General features: G+C 36.8%; 1 protein-coding gene across 2 annotated transcripts in view; it reads right to left on the reverse strand.

Annotated features, from left to right (window-relative positions):
- Window positions 1–22,113, reverse strand: part of SH3YL1 (SH3 and SYLF domain containing 1) — a 44,009-nt gene that overhangs the window by 15,063 nt on the left and 6,833 nt on the right. Inside the window, exons 2-9 of one of the 2 annotated variants that reach the window (XM_032184429.1) lie at window positions 18,554–18,664; window positions 17,441–17,554; window positions 16,772–16,836; window positions 13,947–14,059; window positions 8,866–8,994; window positions 7,771–7,921; window positions 6,947–7,019; window positions 6,184–6,240 (exon numbers count right to left, since the gene is read on the reverse strand). In XM_032184429.1, the coding sequence (XP_032040320.1) occupies window positions 6,184–6,240; window positions 6,947–7,019; window positions 7,771–7,921; window positions 8,866–8,994; window positions 13,947–14,059; window positions 16,772–16,836; window positions 17,441–17,554; window positions 18,554–18,664 (813 nt within the window). Of the gene's footprint in view, window positions 1–6,183; window positions 6,241–6,946; window positions 7,020–7,758; window positions 7,922–8,865; window positions 8,995–13,946; window positions 14,060–16,771; window positions 16,837–17,440; window positions 17,555–18,553; window positions 18,665–22,113 lie in introns of both variants that reach the window. The other variant, XM_032184428.1, reaches the window with a different exon arrangement.

The raw sequence follows: 22,113 nt of genomic DNA on the forward strand, positions 1-22,113 counted from the left end.
CGAAAAGCACAAAAAGATTTCAAGTCATTAGTAAAGAAAGATTCACAAACTGCTTTCCGTAGAGAAAGCCAGTGAATATCTAACTATTTTAATGTGAAGTCTACCACTTTCATAACAACAATATGCAAATATCTACAACGTTCAGAAACCCCTTGTTCAGTTTAGTTGGGTCAACGGGTTTAGGGGCTGCTGAAATCTATGCTAGGGCTTATTCTTGACCCAACAAGTATGTTCTCATTACTATTATGTTATTCTACTACTATTCAGGGAAGAAGCTTCTTGAAATTATCTCTTTTTTGTAAAAGTGAGAAGTATTTTTTTATATCATTCATAGAACAGTTATTTGCCATACTAAGTTAGTCTATATTGGTGTTTGATTTAATTTTGCAAGGCCTTCTGTTTCCTTTTCAGGAACTGAGTATTTTTCCCAAAACACCTTCTTTGTTCAATCTGACTGATCAACATGATGCAATGCTGAAATAGCACAGCAAAGGTAGATGCAAGACCCCAGGTCCCTTGGATGGTCCTTCTAGGATAGTGAACATCACTTTTGGGGGAAACACTATTCTTGCCCTATTCATTTTGCTGCTTGTGGAAAAGTATGAAGTGCTTTTTTGAATCACAGGAAATCCTAATTAACTTCCAAAGAAATTATTCCCAGTATTTATTACCAGAGCCTTCCTTTAACACTAGTGTGAATTTGATGTTCAGTATCCTTCCAGGAAATAGTATGTAGCATTTCCTCCTATGTCTTACTGTCCTCCCATCGGATGGGAACTGTGTGGTAGACAGGATGTTCTCAAAAATGCAGTCTTCAGACGTAGAAAAAATTTCTAGTTCTTGCTATCAAGATAGATTAAAAGCTTCATCCCATCCACCCAAGAACAACCATAAAATGATTTGCATCTCTTAGATGAGTATCAGCCTTTATCACAAGTCAATCAAACACTGTGCAATACAGTCTGGATAGAAATCTTGCATACCTATCACTTCCTACAGGTACTTAAGTCCTACTTGGCTTCCATTAGTATTAATGGGGCAGAAATTCCCATAATCCCAATGGCTTTTTTTTTTTAATAGATAAATAGATAGGAAAGCAATCTGAATTTGTCTTTGTCCTACTACTACAGCAGAACAAAAATACTATTTAATGCTTTGAAATAAATTTTTAAGCATATATTTCATAAATATGCTAAAACATCAAGCTGTGGGCTTTAAAAGGGCCTCAGACAAAGGCTTTAGCTGACACTAACATGCATGTTCACATGAACAACTTCAAATTTTAACTACTGTGAATAAGAATTATCTTTATGCTGCTTAAAAAGAAGCATATACCACACTATCATTTTCCTACAAATTGGCTCTAACTTCCTAATTTTTATTCCAAGCCATTAAAAAAATCCAAGAAAAAAACAAACAACAACAAAAAAAACACTGCGCTTCACTTAGGTCATATTTAGCATTACACTTCTCCACCAACACATGCACATATCAGGAAGACCCCAATATCATCCTAACACATTTGACCTCAATTTCTCATGCCTCATGCTTTGTTGTATTTTGAGTTAGCTGATTATACGCAGCAAGTTATTTATTTCAGTATGACCAGAAGAATTCCTGCATGCTATGTTTTCCTCTCAGCTTGCCACAACATAAGCCATAAGCAGCTTGATTATCTGATTTATAACATTCACAAGAGTAATAGTATGATCCTAGAAAAGTGATTCAGAGATAAAAATAGTCTCAAAAATAATTTCCTGGGATTTCCTGGGTTTGGTTATTATTAAGAAAGAGCTCATAATAGAAAGAAAGTTAATACCGTGGGGACCACCAGATGGATGTTTTATTATTCCAGTAACTAAATACAAACATGTCAGAAGCCTTGTTATTAAAAAAAAAAAAAAAAAAAAAAAAAGAGAGAAACAAAACAAAACCCACAAAAATAGACCAAGCTCAGCTAAAACTCAAAAGATCAAAAGAAAATAAAAGTTACTTTAGGTACTTTACAGGGGGTTAAGCATTCATGACATTGTCTATCAACTAACTTAGTAAACATGAAAAAACTTAGACTTCATATATCACACTCCATAATTTTTATTTTTTTTTCCAAAAACAAATATGTATTAGTCTAACCTTTCTATTCATTTTAGGGTCAGCAATCTATTAGTGTTCCTCTTCATATAAAATAGAAGGAAGAGATTACACAGCCCGATGAGGGTTCTTGCTTCCAATGTGAAATAGTTCTACTTGATTCAACAGCAAATTTCTGCCTTTTTTGGAAAACGAGTAATTCATGTACTGAAAAATGAAAAGCTTTTTCTTCCCCACTTCCAACTACACAGCACACATCCACAGTGCCTGAAGGAATATGGACATAATCCAATTTTATCCAAGCGTATTACTTTATTTTACCCACTTTTTTTTTTTTAAATCATTATCTTTCATTCAAGTCTACTCCACATTAACATGAAGAGACAATGTGAAAACAACTTCATTAACCAGTTAACTTTCTTACCTAACAAGAAGCTAGAATTGTAACATCACAGTGATCATGGAAAAATATGGGAAGTTTGACTGAAAGAATTACTTCCTTTATCAGCATTTCATCAGGTGGAATATATTATTCTGTTTATCTCAAAGCTCTCATACTCCCATTATTGAATAGATTTAAAGTGTACAAGCTAATACATATGAAAACGACTCAGGGCAAACGTTTCTAAAATATAAGCCAGTCTCAGTGACAGAAATAAGTCACATTTCCATGGACGATTTCATTTTCAGATCAAAAAAAAAAAAAAGCAAAAAAACACAAAGGTGCCTCTCATCAAGAGAGGATTTAGGCCCACTTGCATTTCTTTTGTAGTGCAGTTGTCAGATGTTATTTACTTAATCAGTGGATTTCTAAATGTGGAACTGCGTAGCTGATATAAATAGCTATATGCCAGATTTCCAGTTAAATTTGTGTTGTTCTAAGCTAATACTAGTTTTGTTAAATCTAAGAGAAGCTTATAGAAAAACAAACAAACAAAAAAAAAACAAATGAATGCTTCAATACACACTTCGTAAAGCAAGCCTATTGTGAAGTTGCAAACACATTCACAGTGATGCCCTCTTTCAGAAGCTCTAACTAAAAGCTTCATTGTTTCACTACACTATGTTAACCAAGCTCAGCAGTACATGTAGTTTGAGGTACTAGTGCAGAGAAATCTAGAATGGTGTCACAGTGCCACTATAGATTTCATCTTTTCCCTGAATTTGATCAGTATCACCCTACTAGGTAAAAGTACAAAAACGCCAAGATCATAAGTCAGATGGAAACAGAACTGCAGAACACAAGCATAATAAATGAAACAGGAGGTGGTCACAAGTAAAAATGATGATATCATACTCAGAGAGCTGCAAAGCAGTTTAAGCTTTACATCTCTTGGACTCTTAGTCCATGTAATTTTGTTGGCTTAATTACCAAGTCTGTAACTGGTCACAGACAACCTCATAACATACAAACAAAACAAGGAAATATACAAACCCTAAAATTTTCTTGATAAAATATGCTTAAGGAGGCATAAAGTCTTTCTTAGAATTCTCACAGCAAGCAAATTTTCATAAATTTATTCAACCAGCTTTCATTCAGAGATTTTTGAAAGACAATTGAGATTATTGAGATCATCTCTAAAATTATAGAGAATTGCATCAGACCTGATTCTTGGAGAACTGTAACCATGAAAAGCAGCATCTCAGTGATTTAGTAAACACAAACTGAGTTTGCCAGAACTTCATGGCACCACTTATTCAGAAAGGCTTGATATTGGCTCAACTGTATTAATGTGGATTAGCAATACATAAGAAGGTTTAAATAATAAATCAATTACGAGGAGTAGAGTTTTGTCTAAATTCAATACGATTTGGGCTTCCAAAAACCATAGTGATGTCTGTGAGCTCACATCTCTAAATTTGCTACTTGTAGCACTATTTAAAATTTAAGAGGAAGAAAAAATACTTAGGAGAAAGAGCTCATCAATCTGTTTAGAAATCAAAAGAAAGATCAAGGAAGATCAAGAGGTGATTTGATTACAGAACAAATGTCTCAAAGGGAACAAGAGGGAATAAAGTATCTGAAAAGCTGCAGATAAATTAATATGTGAAGGTATGAATTTTTTATGATGTTAAAAAAAATCACTCCAACTATCACTGAAGATTTTTTTTTTTTTTAGCTTCTAAAACACTATGAAAAATTTCTTGTCTGCCTCCACTTCATCAGAAAGCTTGATGTAACACTTCTTTCAGTATACAGGAATACAAACATATGCCTAATGGTGCACTAACAATCTGGTAATATTTTCAAAATGAAAAGTTTCTGCTGAAGAAAGCTAGTTACAATTCATGTTCTGATTTCCTCAAATTTTTACTATAATCAAGTTTGAGAGTGATGATTTTATACACAATAGTGTTAAGGAGTCAGTATCTGCAGATAGATAATTCATTCAGTTCAAAAAATCCAAAGAGGGCACACATTTTCCTGAAGATAAAATTAATTTTATAATATTTGATTCTAGTACTTATGAAAGCTAAGAAAGCCAATGCATCCAAGAGAAATCTGAAAACAAACAAAAAACCACCACCACAAAAACCAAACCTCAATCACTTAGAAAATAAAAGCAGAAGTTCTCAAGATTTTTTTAAAGCAAGTCCTATGACTTCTTAAAAGCTGTAAACCACACCATTACTTTTTCCTAATTACAAAAAAAAAATAAAAATAAAAAAGTGTATTGTTACAAGGAGAAGCACTTAAGTTTAGAAATACCATTTTGTCTTATAATATTGTAGCCCTAGACCCACTCTTGTTCATAAATGCTCCTGAAAGGGAACACGTTACTTATCAGATGCAAAACTTCAAACTTCACTGAATCACAATACAGGCCAGTTGTTTTTTATTTATTTATTTATTATTATTTATTTATTTTTGTTCCAGAATTGCAAAAAGTCTTTTCAAATTATTATTCTTTAAATAAAATTGTGATATTTCTAAATATCTGGAAAAAATTTAGAGCATTTCTGAATGCACTTAGCTGGAAAATGAGGTTAAGTTAAAGGGTTATTCGGTTACATGAAAACACTACTTGCATCTGAGTCAAGCATCGCATTATCAGTTTAGAAAAACATGTTTTTCATGTAACATTCTTCTTGCATTTGAAAAAGATTATATTACATTACCTACCTAGATAACTCAGGTCTACATAAAATGTAATTAAAAATGTTTCATCTACAAGTCTAGCTCTTCGTTCATTTAATGAGATGGATGAATCAACCTTTCTGTGACTTTTGTAACTGCTGGAAAAATAAAACCTCTGACCATAATGTCAACCTTAGCCCTCCTCCACCCACACCCCAAAACTGGAAAAACTCATCTCCTTTACTATTTACAACCCAGACAAGTTTGTTGCCCAGTATCAAAACTTACCCCTGCACTGGCCATTATACCCACCTACACCTAGGAAATGTAGCTAACAGATCACACGTTTCCAGATGATGGGCTCCACAGCTCAAGAGTTACATTGCAAATACTACAAGTAAGATTCACTATTAGAGCTGAAACTGCTTTAAGCTTAACTGAGTCAGAATAAAATACCAAACAAGTAGTACCTTTTTGGTACTTTTTTTTTTTTTTTTTTTTTTTTAAGATATCTCTACTACAGAGATATCTTAAAAAACTTGAGGAGTATAACCACAATGGAAATCTGTTTATTCCAGCATCATCAGATATGATCTGTGGAAGTAATTCTTAATTAAAGCAGGAATTATAATGCCTTGCATAAGGGTCTGGACACAAGCTTGTTATATCATCTTACTTTTTCACTTCAATTGGATGGCAATGTAAAACAGGTTTGCTAATTTGGTTGTATTTTTCAAGCTCACTGAATAAAGAAAAGAAAAAAAAACACAACAAAAAAAACCTTTCGTTGCTCAGAAAAAAGAAAATAAGAGTCATCTTTTGTTGGAACGTAAAGCCAAGGAATAAGATGCATATTTATGAAATATTTTCAGGAAAGCATATACAACCAAATCTCATTTTAACACATGGATAATAAAGGAATGTGCAGACGTTGGAAGATGTCTTCCAAAGTACTTTTAGGACTTCTCAGATTCACATTGTATTAATAAATCATGTGTAAGTTCAGTACTTACCCGCAGAGGCATAATTAGTTGGAAGTTCAGGATAAAGCCTGTTTGAGCTCTTTTCAGCTGAAAGAAAATTAAGTAGCAAGTTATATGATATACCAACTTTTGTTGTTATATTTCATACGCTGTTTTTCTAATGTGTTCAATAGTTCCAAAATGACTGCAGTTATCTAAGGAGCAGCACAGGAGAAAGAAATAAGGGTCTTGCCTTCTATCCTTGCCCATAGAAATAAACCAAGTTAACAACAGAAGCTGCATACTGCCTTACATTCCATGTGAGTATTTTGGCAGGTGAATTATTAGAGTCAAAAATTGTCTCTTCTACTCAGCTGTAAGAACTGTTCAAAGAAACAACAACCTAACAGAAAACTAAGTTTCTGGAAACCAGAAGTTTCTAGAAGTAGAATTAGTAGTTTCTAGTAGAACTATGACTTTTTACTAAGAAATGTCATTGTACTAAGGGGCTTCTATATATCCAGTAAACACATATGCTTTACTTGAATAGTTACTTGTGTAACTAAACCTTCAGTAGTTTTATAGATCTGTCAGAGAAAAGATTTGTTAATATAAAACAAACAAAAATGCTTTACCATTTATTGCTCGTGGCACTATCTCAACATGCTCTCAGTATTAGCTCAAGGGAGAATATATAAAAAAAAAAAGTTCTCCTACAGACAGCTACTACTACAGTAATTGCAAAATTTTCATTAGCCTTAATGCTCTACACTTATAAAGAGATTAATTAATCATTATCAAAATGTTTTCTAACCTGGTGGTGTTGGCCCAGCAGCAGGTTTATGTGGTTCTGGTCCTGATGTTGGTCTAGCAGGTGGGTCATATACCTAAAATGTATACATTTTTAAAATAACTTGCATCAGACCTGGAAGTAGATTTTAACTTCATACTCTAGAGGTATGTCAAGTTACACTGAAAATGTATGAACTCAAGAAGTACACTACAGAACTAGTGACATACACATGACTATAGAGTAATTCATGATGGGTTTAACAAAGACAAAACTAAATGATTGCCCATCCGTAACATCAATCAAAAAAATCATCCTCCATAATATTGAGAATTATATTATTTTAAATGTCATTAAATAGAAGCCAGAAAAAGTAGAAAAATTAGAAGAGTACCAAATCAAACCTGGTATGCTCATTATTTAACTTGATTAGAAATAGGTTGAAAAAACTTTGCTAATCATCACCTCAAATTTGATTATACATTGTTCTGAAAACAAGGATTTTTCTAGATGATGTAAAGCCAAACCAGCAACATACTTCTCTAGAACAGCCTAGCAGGGGAATACTGCAGAGTGTACTTCAGTGGGCGTTACACACAGGAAGGTGTCCCTGTCCATGGTGGGGGGGGAGGAGGGGGTTGGAACTACGTGATCTTTAAGACCCTTTCCAACCCAAACCATTCTGTGATGATTTTATGAAGTATCTGCTATGTGTTACATTTGTAAGCATCCAATAGAGATCTTAAGAATGCCACAAGAACACCAACATTACCACTACCACTGATTATAAACAGTTTAAGAAGAGAAAAAAGCCTGTGAGAAAGAAATGCACAAACCCTTCCTTGTACCGTTACAGTTTTTCCTGGATTATTTTTTTGCTCTTCATTCTTGTACTCTTCAGTGAAGGATGCTAGAATCTCATAAAGATCTTCTGCTTGAGCAGGAGAAGGAACATCACCCAACAGGATAGCACTAGCACGTATATCCTGCCCATAAAACCTGATAAAAAAAAAAGAGAAAAGATTACAGTTTTTTGATCACTACTATATTTTAGTGTCTAGATAAGCCCACCTTATGCATTTCCCCTTCTCTCCTATTCTTAATAGAGTTCTCCTATTTAGAAGTGACATCACTAGCTTAGCAATACATTCTGAATGATAAATAGCTACTGCAAACTTGATTGCCTACCACCTTATTTCAAAATGTTCTTCGCTGGTAATATTTCATTCCTGGTCACGTAGCATGTATCAAGGAAACCATTTAAAAGCCAATCATGCAGCAAACTGAAGAAATACATAACACTTCTAAAAAATGTTTTAACAGATTCCTTAATGATGCAGTAAAATTGTTTAATAATGCATTGGCACTGCAATTTTATGAACTGACATGCTGTCATTAAAATTAGTAATAGTCTTTGCTGGTATTAGCAAAACCAAAGTTTTCATAAACAGATTTACAATACAGCAGACATCTCACAGTTACTGTATTTTAGTTCTTGGAATTACTTGGTTGATATTTTAGGATCTGCAGCACAGTAAAACCATTTTGAATATTTCCACCCATTTGGAGGTGCCTTAAGTAGTTTAAATGTAATAGGCTATACAAAGGAAATCTGCAGCATTTCACAAGCTGTTTTCTCAAATTCAGTGACAGTCTAAAACAGTTGTGTGTTTTTTTTTTTTTTTTTCCTCAAATGACTTGAAATATTTCTCAATATACAGTAAATATCTCTATAACTACCTTTTTGAACCTAAAGTCTCTTTAAACATTCACTATCTTTTTAATACCTGTTGGGTAAACTGAAGACACCCTTACCTTTTCAGAAACACTAAAATAAGCATGGAATGGAAAAAGAAAATTAGTTGTGAGAACAAACTGAATGCATCCCAGTTCATTATGTCACTGTTCCTTCACTGAATCCTCTAACTTCAAAGAAAACTTACTTGCGATTGGTTTCTTTCCTTTCAATTAAACAGCTTCCTTCCAGAGATACACCTGCAAATAGTCCTCGAGATTTGCAGTATGTATAGACAGCAGCAGAGCTTCTCAGTGAAACATCCCCTTCTAAGTTTCTAGAAGGAAAAACAAAAAAGCTTGATAGTCTTCAGTATGGCGTCACAACATGAGCAGCCATAGCCTTTTTATCTTAATCCCACCAAAAGCCTGCAAGGGCTTCACTTTTCTCTGTTCTCACATTCTCTGCTGAATATGCTCAACTGGGTCAGAGGTAAAATCCACTTTCAGTTTTCATTTCGGACAGAACCCAGCACAAAGTAATTAACATGGGCGATAAGGTTTCCTCCAAAGCACAGAATAATGTTGCCTCATGAGAATACTCTATGGTAGACCTCCTCTTGCATTCACAAGTCTGAAAAATTACTAACCTTAACACAAGAATTTCATAAAATTATTAAAATTTACCACGCCAGCACAATAACATAGATACAAAGTTCATATTGGTTGCTTGTTTCAAATTGTCTTCCAATAACACAGATTCCACATATTCAATGGACAAATTTGCTACTTCCTTATTTTTTTTTTCTTGGCCTTAAAGAAGCCCTTTTTGCAGCAATAATCTCTCTGATTTTGGTCTTGTCTGTCATGGGGAAAGGGGACTGCATTGTTCCTTTTCTTTTTCTTGTGGCCATTTATACATTTAAGGACATTAACACCTCTCAGTCTCTTCTTTAATCAGCTCTTTAGTCATTCTTCATAGACAGTGTTTAAAAAGCTGTGATTACATTTGTTGCAACATGTAACACTACTCAATATATCCCAATCTTCTTGATTTTATGGTGCCCAAACCAGCACAAAATATATCAAGTAAGGCTTTATCAGACCTCAACAGAAAGATAAGATTACGAAGTGTAATATATAAACTTGAAAAGGCTATTTTACAGCTGTTCCTTCAGGTCACTGATGAAGATTATCAAGCAGGAAAGGTCCCAGAATAGCCTCTTGAGGACTTCCACGAGAACCTGGCCTCTGGATATCATGTTAATCATTCGCCACTGCTCTTCAAGACTGACGATCCAGTTTTTCACCTATTTGTGAATCAGTTCTGCCTGTACACCTAAACCACAATGTCCCAACATAGACACAAGGATGCTGCAGGACAGCATGCTGAACACCTTGCAACACTAATGTCATGCACTGCCTTCCACTGATCCATATATCTGTCTCATCAGTGGAATAGGTAGCATCTTACCCTATTTTGTCAGAAAAAATATGACAAAATATCAGCAAAATCTTCATTGTAAAAACAGACGTGAGAAAAGATACATGCTCCAAGAGAAGAAACTGAGGCAACTGGGCTTGACTAGACTGGAGAAGTCTTAGGTGGGGGGACCTATCAGCAGCTTTCAATTATCTATGAGGAGGCAATGAAGAATATGATGTCAAGTTCTTCAAGTGGTGCATGGTGGAAAGACAAGACAATAGGCACATTGAAAAAAATAAATATTTTGACTGTCTGTAAGGCACAACTTTTCACCATTAGAATAGCTGAGCAGTGGAGTATGTTTCCCAGAGAGGCTAAGCAGAGGTTTTCAAGACCCAATTGAAATAAAGGCACGAGCAACCTGATCTGAAGCCATAACAAACCTTGCTTTGAGCAGGAAGTTGTACTAGAGATCTCCTAAGGTCCCTTCCAAATTAAATTATTCTGTGATTATATCATCTCATCCTTCAAAGTAAGCTGGCTTAATCACTTAAGCTTTAAAAGTAATTGCTTGGTGTAGTCCTTTTTTTTTTAAACTTACTGCCAGGCAGATCTGCAGTAGCAAAGCCCACAGGTCAATGAAAATAACAGTTCACTCAGGCACTGTAGTACTTGTGCTCTTTATTGAGTCTAGAATCATAGTTCAGGTTGGAAGGGACCTTAAAGTTCATCTAATTCCAAACCCCTGCCATGGGTAGGGACACGTCCCACTAGACCAGGTTGCTCAAACCCCATCCAGCCTGGCCTTGGAACACATCCAGGGATGGGGCATCCACAGCTTCTCTGGGCAGCCTGTGCCACTGCCTCACCACCCTCTGAGTGAAGAATTTCCTCCTACCATCTAATCTAAGTCTCCCCTTTTAGTTTAAAGACTTTTACTCCTCTGTCACTGCACTCCTTGACAAAGAGTCCCTCCACAGCTTTCCTGTAGGCCCCCTCTAGGTACTGGAAGGCAGCTATAAGGTTTCTATTGAGTCTTCTCCAGGCTAGACAATCCTAGCCTGTCTTCATAGGAGAGGTGCTCCAGCTCTCTGATCCTCCTCATGGCCCTCCTCTGGGCTCCCTCTAATAAGCCTATGTCTTTCTGGTGCTGGGGTCCCTAGAACTGAATGCCATACTCCAGGTGGGGTCTCATGAGAGCAGAGTACAAGGGGAGAATCACCCCCCTTGACCTACTGACCATGCTGCTTTTGATACAGCCTGGGTTGGCTTTCTGGGCTGCAAGCACACATTGCTGACTCATGTTTAGCTCTTCACACCAACCAACACCCCTAAGCCCTTTACCTCAGAGCTGTTCTCAATCCATTCTCTGCCCAGCCTGTATTTGTGCTTGGGATTGCCTCAACACAGGTGCAGGACCTTGCACTTGGCCTTGTTGAACCTCATCAGGTAGGCACAAGATGGATGGCATCCCTTCCCTCTGACACGTTGACCACACCACACAGCTCAGCGTTAATAGCAAACTTGCTGAGGGTGCACTCAATCCCACTGTCCATTTTGCTGACAAAGATGTTAAACAGGGCTGGTCCCAATACTGACTCCTGAGGAACACCACTCATTACTTATTTCCACTTGGACATTGAGCTGCTGACTGCAACTCTGAGTGCAATCATCTGGCCAACTCCTCATTCATCAACTTGTCCATCCTTCAAATCTGTGTCTCACCAAATTAGAGGATATCACGTAGGAATATCAAATGCTTTGCACAAGTCCAGTTAGATGATGTCAGTTGCTCCTTCTCTATCCACCAATGTTGTGATGCCATCATAGAAGGCCACCAGATTTGTCAGGCAAGATCTGCCCTTACTGAAGCCATGTTGGTTGTCATTAATCACCTCCTCATTTTCCACGTGCCTTAGCATGGTTTCCAGGAGGATCTGCTCTGTGATCTTGCCAGACACAGAAGTGAGACTGACTGGCCTGTAGTTCCTTGGGTCTTTCTTTTTCTCTGCCCCCATTAAAAATGGGGGTTATGTCTCCCCTCTTCCAGTCAGTGGGAATTTCATCATATTTGAGAAGTTGTTGTGGCAGTTGGGTGACCAGGTCTTCTGTTTCTTTTTTGAGAGGGCCCACAATTTTCCCTGTTCTTCTTTTTATCTCTGATGTACCTACAAAAGCCTTTCTTGCAGCCCTTGAAGTCCCTTGGCCAAATTTAATTCTAAAAGGGCTTTGCTTTCCTAGCCTGATCCTTGGCTGCTCAGATAGCCTGCGAAGAACACAGAGAGATTATCTGTCCTCACTTACCCCTCTATAGGCCTCTATTTTTCTGCTTGAGTTTGGCCAGCATCTCCTTGTTCATCCATGCAGATCTCCTGGTGTTTTCACCTGACTTCCTCTTTGTTGGGATGCATTTCTCCTGCATTTGGAGGAGGTGATCCCTGAATATTAACCAGGTTACTTGTGCCCCTCTTCTCTCCATGGTGTTGTCCCATGGAACTCTACCGAGCAGGTTCCTGAAGAGGCCAAAGCAAGCTTGCTGTGCTCCCTCCTTGCTGCCTTCAGGATCCTAAACTGCACCATTTCATGGTCACTGCAGTGGAAGGCTGCCCTTGAGCTTTACATTCCCCATCAGTCCCTCCTTGTTAGTGAGAATGAGGTCCACCATAAGACCTCTCCTTATTGGCTCCTCTATCACTTGGAGAGGTGCGTTATCATCAATGCATTCCAAGAACCTCCTGGATTGCCTATGCCCTGCCGTGCTGTCCCTCTAACAGATATCAGAGTGGTTGAAGTATCCCATGAGGACCAGGGCTTGTGAACGTGAAGATGCTTCTATCTGTCTATAGAGGGCCTCATCTTCTTGGTCTTCCTGGCCAAGTGGCTTGTAGAATCCCACTATAGTGTCACCTGTCCTTCCTGTAATCTTGACCCATATGATCTCTATCAATTCCTCATCCAACCCCAGGCAGAGCTCTGTGCACTCCAGCTGTTCATCGATATAGAGGGCAACATCCCCTCCTCATCTCCCCTGCCTGTCCTTCCTAAAGAGCCTGTATCCTTCTATTCCAACACTCCAATCATAGGAGCCATCCCACCATATCTCTGTAACGCCAGTAAGGTCATAGCCCTGCAGGGGTGCCTACAACTTGTCTGGTTTATTCCTCATGCTACGTGCATTACAATAGAGACATTTGAGTTGGGCCCCTGATGAAGCTGCCTCAATGGCTGGAGTTCCTTTGTGCTGATCTTCAGGCACTCTCCAGCTAACCCATGACCCTTCTCCAGGCTTTGTGCATCTATCACCGATACTGACATCAAACTGGGAGGAGCAGGATGGATTGAGATTCCCCTCCTCCAGCTTGGTGAGCCTATGACTGATAGGTGAGAGACACCAATGCTCTTCCCCTTCTCTGACAGACAGACCCCATCAGCCCCCAGCAGACCAGGTTTCTCAAGCAAGTCCCATGGTCTAAGTAGCCAAACCCCTGTAAGTGGCACCATTCCTGTAACCATCTGTTATTTGCCAGATTCATTTGGCCTTTTCAATCTCCTTCACTTTGACTAGGATGACTGAGGAGCCTACCCAAGCAGTATCTTGCAAAAATGAGAGTAAGTTTAAGAACATGTTCCTTCTGTGAATAAATACCTTTATTGAGAAAGGGAAAAAAAAAAAAAAAAGAAACAAGGAACTAAAAAGTCATAACACTATAATTATGCTACCAAAACAATATGACCCAGTCAACATACAGGTTGCCCAGCTTGTTTTTTTAAGATATCAGAGAAAGCCATGCAAATATTTATACAGCCTTTAAAAATATTTTCCATATTTAAAGCTAACCCATATTACGAAGGGATTTTACTCACCTCCCCAGAGGTCCAATTGCCACAGTAAGATTTCCTCCGAGTGTAAGGTTCCCTCCCTTGGCAAAAGCTTCTACTGCTCTCTCATGGTTCAATATTATTACTAAGTCTGAAACCTACAAAAACATCAAAAAAAGTACCATGCTTTTTAAGAAGTTTGAACTCCATGGGAGAAGAATCTTCTTTTTTGTGGGAAAGCAGGTGGTAGCATTGCAGACATTTCCTTCCCCAAATTAAAAACTAGCTCCAAATTTATCAAAGTCTTAATTCAAGTTAGAATCTCCCATCCTATCAGATAATTACTTCCATTCTTGCAAATGCTTCTTTTGAAACAGTTTTCATAACCAATTTGATCACTTTTCTGCAAGAATGGATACTAAAATTTACATTTTAGTTTTTGGAAACTAAAAATCCTTTCACTTAGTTTTTTTTACTTAATTGTATTTTCTTGACACAAAATCAGGAGTTTTATAAACATAACTATAGACACACATATATATAAATCAATATTTGATTATTTTTTTTTTAAGTCTTGAATTTATGAGGCACAGACAGCTTCTTCAAGAACTATTGAAACACGTCATTGGAGAGAGAAAGTATTTTTGAAAGATAAAGCTCAGTAAATACACTACATGCACTAAAAAACCATGACAAATATGGGTGAATTCAACATTAAACCCGGGACTCCAGCAGTGCCAGCTTTTTTCAGAGTTCAGCAAAGTAGATTATACTTTGCAGCTTGCTTTTTTCAACAGATGGCCTGTGTACCCAAGGACTACTGTGCCTGATCTTCCATCAGATGGATGTGACTGAAAGTCAGGTACAGAACAAACTTTCAACTTACCCCAAATTCCAAACAGTGACAGCAGGGAATACAAGAGGAAATACCAGATTATTTGCAAAACAATTCTGGCCCGCGAGTATTACGCAGTGCAAGAGGCCTATGTTATTAGCCCCCTGATAACCTCCACCCCATCCCAAACAAAAGACATCTGACATGAGTAGTTTCTGAATCATCCAGGGATGGAGACAGAATGTCACTCAGGATGCTGCTACCTCCTTTTACCCATACAGATAATGAATCCACAGCTAAAGCTAAATGAATCCAGTGATAAAACCCTCAAGGAAAGCACGAATTTTAAAATTGGTGTTTAATTTGAGGTACTGAATTTTTTCATTTGGAAAAACCTTATGCAAATATTATGACTTATGAAAACTGTGATTTCCTTCTTAATGTTTAAAACCATCCATAAGCACAAATACAACTATGTTAATTATGATCTCTCCTACAGGAATAGGATTCAACCAGTTTCTACAATGTATAAGTTCTTAAATTGCTAAAACAGTGCTGAAATTGGAGTCTGGACTCCTAAGCCACTCAGGTATTTCTGAATAGCATCTCTTCTCTAGAAGAAGAAAATAAATTCGTGTTATAATAATGCTAGTAAGAAAACCTTATTTTGTAAGCTGGGTGACTAAAATTTCAAATGAGATTGCTCAGAAAAAATGTCCTCTTGGAAATAGCTTGTGTATTTAAATTATTTTAGTAAATATCAGTAGTAAATGGTTATATTATCTAAAAGACCAGATGGAGATGATTAAAGCAAAACTTTCATTGATTTATCATAGCATCTAAAGAGTCTGTTTCATTGTCATAAAATGAGAACGTACAAAAAACCCTGGGGCTCATCAAACTCAATGTTTTGTAATGTATTCAGATCCTGCAGTCATGAAAACCAAAGAAAAACCCTTACAAAAATTAGTAATTTTGTATTCATAGTGTTCTTCAAAAAGTACACAGTAATAATACCCAAGATCATGCAGTGAACAATGAGGATCTAACAAAATATTGAACAGTTGCTCATTATGTGAGTACCAGGTGACCAGTTGTCAGAAGAGGGGTAACTGGGGATGCATGAAGCATACTGGGGGCTTGCGTGCACCATCCAGATCAGCTTTACATGGATTCTTCTGAAGAGCAGAATGTCCATAGCAAGAGATCTTGCTGGCAGAATACTGTCACATTTGATTTAATTTGGGAATCAGTGAACAGAGGCTAAATAGAAAGAAAATAGAAGGATGGGACCAGAGGGCAGAGTGAGAAAGAGGAGGACAGATGGCAAAAATGTTTAAGAAGCTGTGAGGAAGAATAGGTACAAAGAGGCAGAGGGCAGCCAGGGCACAGATCAACAGGATTCCTCTGAACACACTGAAAGTCTCTCCTTTAAGTGATTCTGCTGGCTGGAAACTGATTTTTTTTCTATAGCATTTCTTTAGAGGAGGCACCATCAGTTTTGGTGCTCCCAAACTGAAGGGTGATACCAAGAATCACAAGCTTGAGTAGGGAACACATGGAGCCTAGCTAATGCCACCGTACTTCATTTTACATCACCTTCAGTTCCTTTCAGCATTTATTGCTAGATGGAGTCCTTGTGGTCTTTAACAAAGCACTTGATACACCTAAATATAGTATACTTTTAATTAATTCCATTAGGCTTATAATGGAATGCTGAGTTGAATTTCCCCATTAGGGAAAAATTCAGTCTTCTATAAGCGAGAAATCAAGGAAATAAGGAAAAAGCTACTATTATTTATTTATTTTTAATTTCTTCATGCAATGAGATTGATAGGATCAACCTCCTATATTTTGTTTGGCTTGTATAAATCAATCTTAGAATTGCGTGCCCCACCCTCCTTCACAGAAAACTAGATTTCACTCTCTCACCAACATTTAGATCTTTATCAATGCATTTAATTGCTTGGGAAAAAAAAAAAAAAGAAAACCAACAATAAACACACTAATAAGTACTTCAAATGCAAAATAATACCTCAATTCCAATTTCAAATCCACCACCAAGGCCAGCAATTCCTATTGCAGAAGGAGCAGACCAAGCTGTCAAGAAAAAAGTACAGAAATTTTACTACATATTACAAGAAATACTTATATGGTTATTGCAGTTCAAAAATGCTAGCAAGTTCTCCACTTGAAAGTATAGTCATACATACTAGAATGCAATCACCCAACCACAAGGGTTTATTCTACTGGTAGGAATGGAAGAAATAGAAATCCTCATTTAAACAAGTCTCTATGTTACAAATTTATCATACAGTTGTCCATTACTGGACATAATTCATTTTTAAAATTAATTTTATACTATGCTTTTACATTTCATATTTTGATACAAAGATACTGGAAGCATTTACATCTGGCCAAAAACAGGTATAGAACTCTGAAAAAAAGCTTTCCAACCAGATGATGTCAGCTACTAGCTTGTTTTATGTTACAAAAAGAAATAATGAAGAAAGAAATATATATATTTCTTATATATATATTTATATATATAATATATATTAAATATATTTCTTATACATATATTTATATGTATATATAAATATTTCTTTCTTCATTATTATAATACATATATAATATATATATATATAAGTTAGAAAAAGTTCTTCCATTTGTACTTAATGGGAGAATTAAAATAATGACTTACAGCCATTAGGAAGACGAGCTAATACGATTCCACTTCCACCTCGAGCAGTCACCAAAAATCCAGCTTTGATAACAGACAGAACTGCAAGGCCTTTGGCTTTAGCTATTACATGGGCTGAAAAAGGAAAATAATTTATTAAAAATCTTGTAAATGAAGTTCAAAGAATGGGAAAAAGGAAACTTTACTTTTAACAATTCTGATCATAGAACAGTCAAATAGTAAAAGCAAGAACTCAAAAAAAACTGCAAGAAAACTGAACAATGATGACACCTCCACTCCTCAGTCAACCATTAAGCTAGCACTGTGCAGATCTCTGCACTGCCACAACTGCTTCAGCTATCCTGGTTAGCTCACGCTGAATTAGCTCGCTTATTGCCATGAACACTGTCTGGGAACACACTTGTCAAGATAACAAGGCAGTGAATAGTTGACAACCAGTGTCTCTACAGGTTTTTGGAGGAATGAGGTCTGAATTTAAATCAGTGATACACAGCAGCCTAATCAGCTTATATCATTAGACAGTGTTTGTGTCAAATACAATGTCATCATCCTGCAAGCCTTATTACAGGCCTCCTGGAACATAGTAGTTATAAATTCAAAGCCACAACTAGCAACACCTGGTGAAGGAAGACACTAGAAGAAACAGAATAACCATGGCAGAAATAAAGAGGACAGCAACAAATAATGGTGCTTAAACTGTATCAAAGGAGAAATGTACCCTGTTCTTTCCTGCAACTTCTTTTCATCTAGGTAATTCTGATAAACACAGATGTTCAAAAACTACTGCTACTGTTCAAGGTTCTCCTTATAAACAGACATTCACAGGGTGATCACCTGACACTCCACCCCAGAAAGAAGCCTTCCTCTGTGGATACCCTATGGCTATAAACATGCAAAACGTTTTTCTCAATAAGCAATATCTGTCTAGAACCCAGCAAACTGAACCCCTTTACTTTCCAAATCTTTTTTTTACAGAAGTTTTAATGGCCCAGTTCTTCATTCCTTCCCAAGTTAAGGTCAGTGAAAACAGAGGGCATTGGTAAAAAGAGATTGATTTCAACACAGGTGAGAATTAGAGGTTTTATTTGAATTAAAACGTGTTTCTTTACTCACGAGGTATGATTTTATCAGGTCCATTTCTGGAAGTTATTTCTGTAAATTCTCGTAATATTTTAGCTGCTTTTTTAGCTTCTGACTTCAAGTTGGAAGGTATAGGATTATTCACTGTAAAACATGAAAGAAGCATATCTATGATCAGTTCAGTATAACAAAATAAATCAGTGTAACTCTATGGGAAAAGTGACTACTAAGCAGAATCAATTAATATTATGCAACATTTTGAATATCATTTTATGTATGAATAGTAACATTTCACCTGTAGAACTGCAAAGAGAGGCCTTAAAGCAGATTAATATATATATATTATATATATATATTAATATATATATTATTATATATATATATATATAGCAGATTTATATATATATATATATATATATATATATATATATATATATATATATATATATATATATATGAGTCAGTCTTGATTGTTACATTTACTAAAAACCCTCAAAACTCTCACTTAAACCTTGTTTTCTTGTCTGGAAATAACACCCACCAATTGCAAGTTTATCAGCAACAAATTGTCCCAGTAGTAAGCACATAAATTGTCAGATCAAAGGTCCACATAGCATCATGCTCTGTCTCTGAAAAGAGCTAGTCACAGTATTCCAGTAAGAGTCCCACTGTTTCTCAGTTTGAAAAAGCACGGAAAAGAGTTCATGCATAGAGAAGTAACTTGCAGTCAAAAGTGGCCTAGTTTTTATAATTAGTGTTCCCTGAACATTCATTTACCTCCTCATTCTGGGCAATGTTCCCACCCAAAGCCATGAAAGTGAAGACTAAATATATTTTGAGAGGAAGTCAATGAAGCTCGAGGAGCAAGTCAGCTCAGACTAAGTGAAGCACCTAGGGCAAGCTAGCAGAGTTTCTCTCCTGACTCTTCTGACCAGAACTGGAGTTACACATCTACTTTTCAGTGAAGTATATCCTCTACTATGTTCTGCAGTCAAGAAAGGACACTTCCAGAGCAAGAGAGATTTTGACAGCTGAGACTCCGAAATACCCTATGAAAGCTTGTAGCAATGCTTGGCTTTGGTAAAAACACAACACTGGAGAGTTTGAAGTGACAGAAGTCATCACAAGGTTGTGCAAAAATATTGATCTCTGAGCAAATAAAGAAAGATGCATGGAATGCAGGAGTACATTGGGCTGTGATAACCAATAGAAGACGTGAACTCCACCTCCCGATCCCTTCTGTTTGTGTTCATAAAGTTCAGATGATGGCCAAGTCTCCAAGTGTGGAGATTGGAGAAGGTAAAACACTAAGAGCTCATGACTTTCAGAAAAGCTGTTGGCACATGCAGTTTTCCCAGGCTGTTACTGCCCTAAAATTGAAAGCTGGCTTGCAGGAGTTCAGAAGGCGTCTCTTCCTTGGTTCACCTGGCAGGAAACTGGCTGCATGGACCCCAGCAAGAGAGGACAGTGCAGCCCAAGCAAAACATTAAAGGCTAATTGCTTTTGGTAGATGAACAAACTAGATTAGAACAAATGTCTCCATTACTTCTGTTGCTTGTACTTAACATCATATTTTCACGGTCAGAGGGAAAACATTACCAGTATGTTGTAAGAAAGAAACAATATTTTTGATTTTGTATGTAGAAAGCATACAAAATGTTGATCATGACAAACATCTTGCAACACCAGTCTTCCCAAGAAGGCATGAGTAACACTTTCAGCTTGCTATAACTTACACTTCATAAGTAATGTTGCAACACAGTGCATGCCATTGCATAATCAGGTGAATGATTATGTATGTAGGCTTTCACTTACTGTGTTTTGCGAGTCGAGAGGTCTTGATTTTGGGAAGGGTCACTTATGCAATCTTCCCCAGATACAAACTTCATGGTACGATTCAGTAAGATTAAAAGAAAAATGAATTAAATGGAAGACATGCTTTATTTTAACTCTGGTAAAAGGGACAGTTGCATGTCTGGCCATGCTGAACTCCTAACAAAGTCATCAAGACTTTATGAAAATAACAGCTGTGCACACTGATAATTGGAGGTAAAAAACATTACGGAGCAAAACCAAGCATTAGCTTCTAGATTACGGAGAAATAAAATATACCTCTGTGCTTCTTTACTCTTCTTTATCTTTACATGCATTTCCTCCTCTCTCCACCTTGCTTCTCTTTGGCCAACCTCAGATTTTGGAGGAACATCTCCAATCTGATGCTTCTTAGTTTCAAACAGGGAAAAAAAAGGCTCTTACTTCACGCACATCAGTAGAGAAACCTCTCTTCAATCCCCTCCCCACATCTGTCTACTGACAAGAAAGAAGTTTTCAGATCTACAAAACTGCAAACAAGAGGTAAGTTTAAAAAAAAAAAAAAAAAAAAAAACACCTTTTCCACACACATTTTCTGATTCAGAACTGCTTCAGAAAGACCTTATGGATACCAGAAAAAGAATGTGTGTGTTTACATGCACACAAGCATTACTGCTTAATTGAAGACAATTTAAAGCTGACCTTCATGAGCCAGCAAAAGCAATACTGCTACCACCTCACTGTCTCTTCAACTCCGAATAAAGAATCAGTTTCAAAATCTTATTGTGGTCACATCTATGGGGCAGGAGGGGGGATATCAAAGCAACTATTTCCAATCTTTACACTGAACGTTTCACAAGATCCCTAGGCTGTCTCCGTGATTTTCTGACCTGGCTTATTTTTATCCTCGTGTTTTATCTAGGATCACACTGGAGTAGTGCAGATAAACATTTTACTTCCAGATGCAAGATTTGGACTGAAAAATATTGTCTGAGGAAACTGAAAATTGTGGATTTCTGCTCCTATTTCTCTAAAGGGGTATTTTTTGTGTGAAATATTGTAGGGTTCCTCTATTGCCAGGGAATAAAGATGGAAAGAGATTCCTCAGCCAGCCATACACAGGCTTAATTCCCATCCTCAAAAATCACCAGAACCACCACGGTTTCCTTACTTCCATAACATTATGCAGATACTAAGGAACTGGCAGGATGCCTACAGGGGGTCTCAAGGAAACGACAAAAAAAGTTTGCATTTTAAACAACAAAACACAACCAACCAAACCACAAACTCACACCCTGACCTTAATTATGGGTAATATCATGCTTGATGAAGCCTGGCTGGACTCCCATTTTTATAAGATTGCTTGCACCAGGCTGCAATGCCATAGTCAAAGAAATCTGATCTTTTATCACTGAAGGAAGAGGGAGAACAGGCTCTCCTTCTCAGGCAATGCCACACTCGAGATTGCGTTGACAGAATTCAAGATTAAATAAGGAAACTGACAATAATAACCTACAAACAGAGCGTTTCATGGCTAGATATATAGCGTGGATGAGGCTTCACTCTTACTGTCAAATTATAAATGTATCAGTTTCATGAAAATTTGTCCAAAGCCAAAGAACATTAAGCATTTGCCATTAAAAAAGTGGAAAAAGAGTCACACAAGTATGTAAAGAACAATCCAAAGCTAGTTATTTACTAGTTTATAAGAAGTACGTGGAAGTTTTTGCACTATAAAATATTTGTGCTTGCCCCAAAATACAATGAAATGACTAGAATCT

Source organism: Aythya fuligula, chromosome 3 (genome assembly GCF_009819795.1).
Source record: "Aythya fuligula isolate bAytFul2 chromosome 3, bAytFul2.pri, whole genome shotgun sequence".
In the NCBI taxonomy this organism is placed as follows: Eukaryota; Metazoa; Chordata; class Aves; order Anseriformes; family Anatidae; genus Aythya; species Aythya fuligula.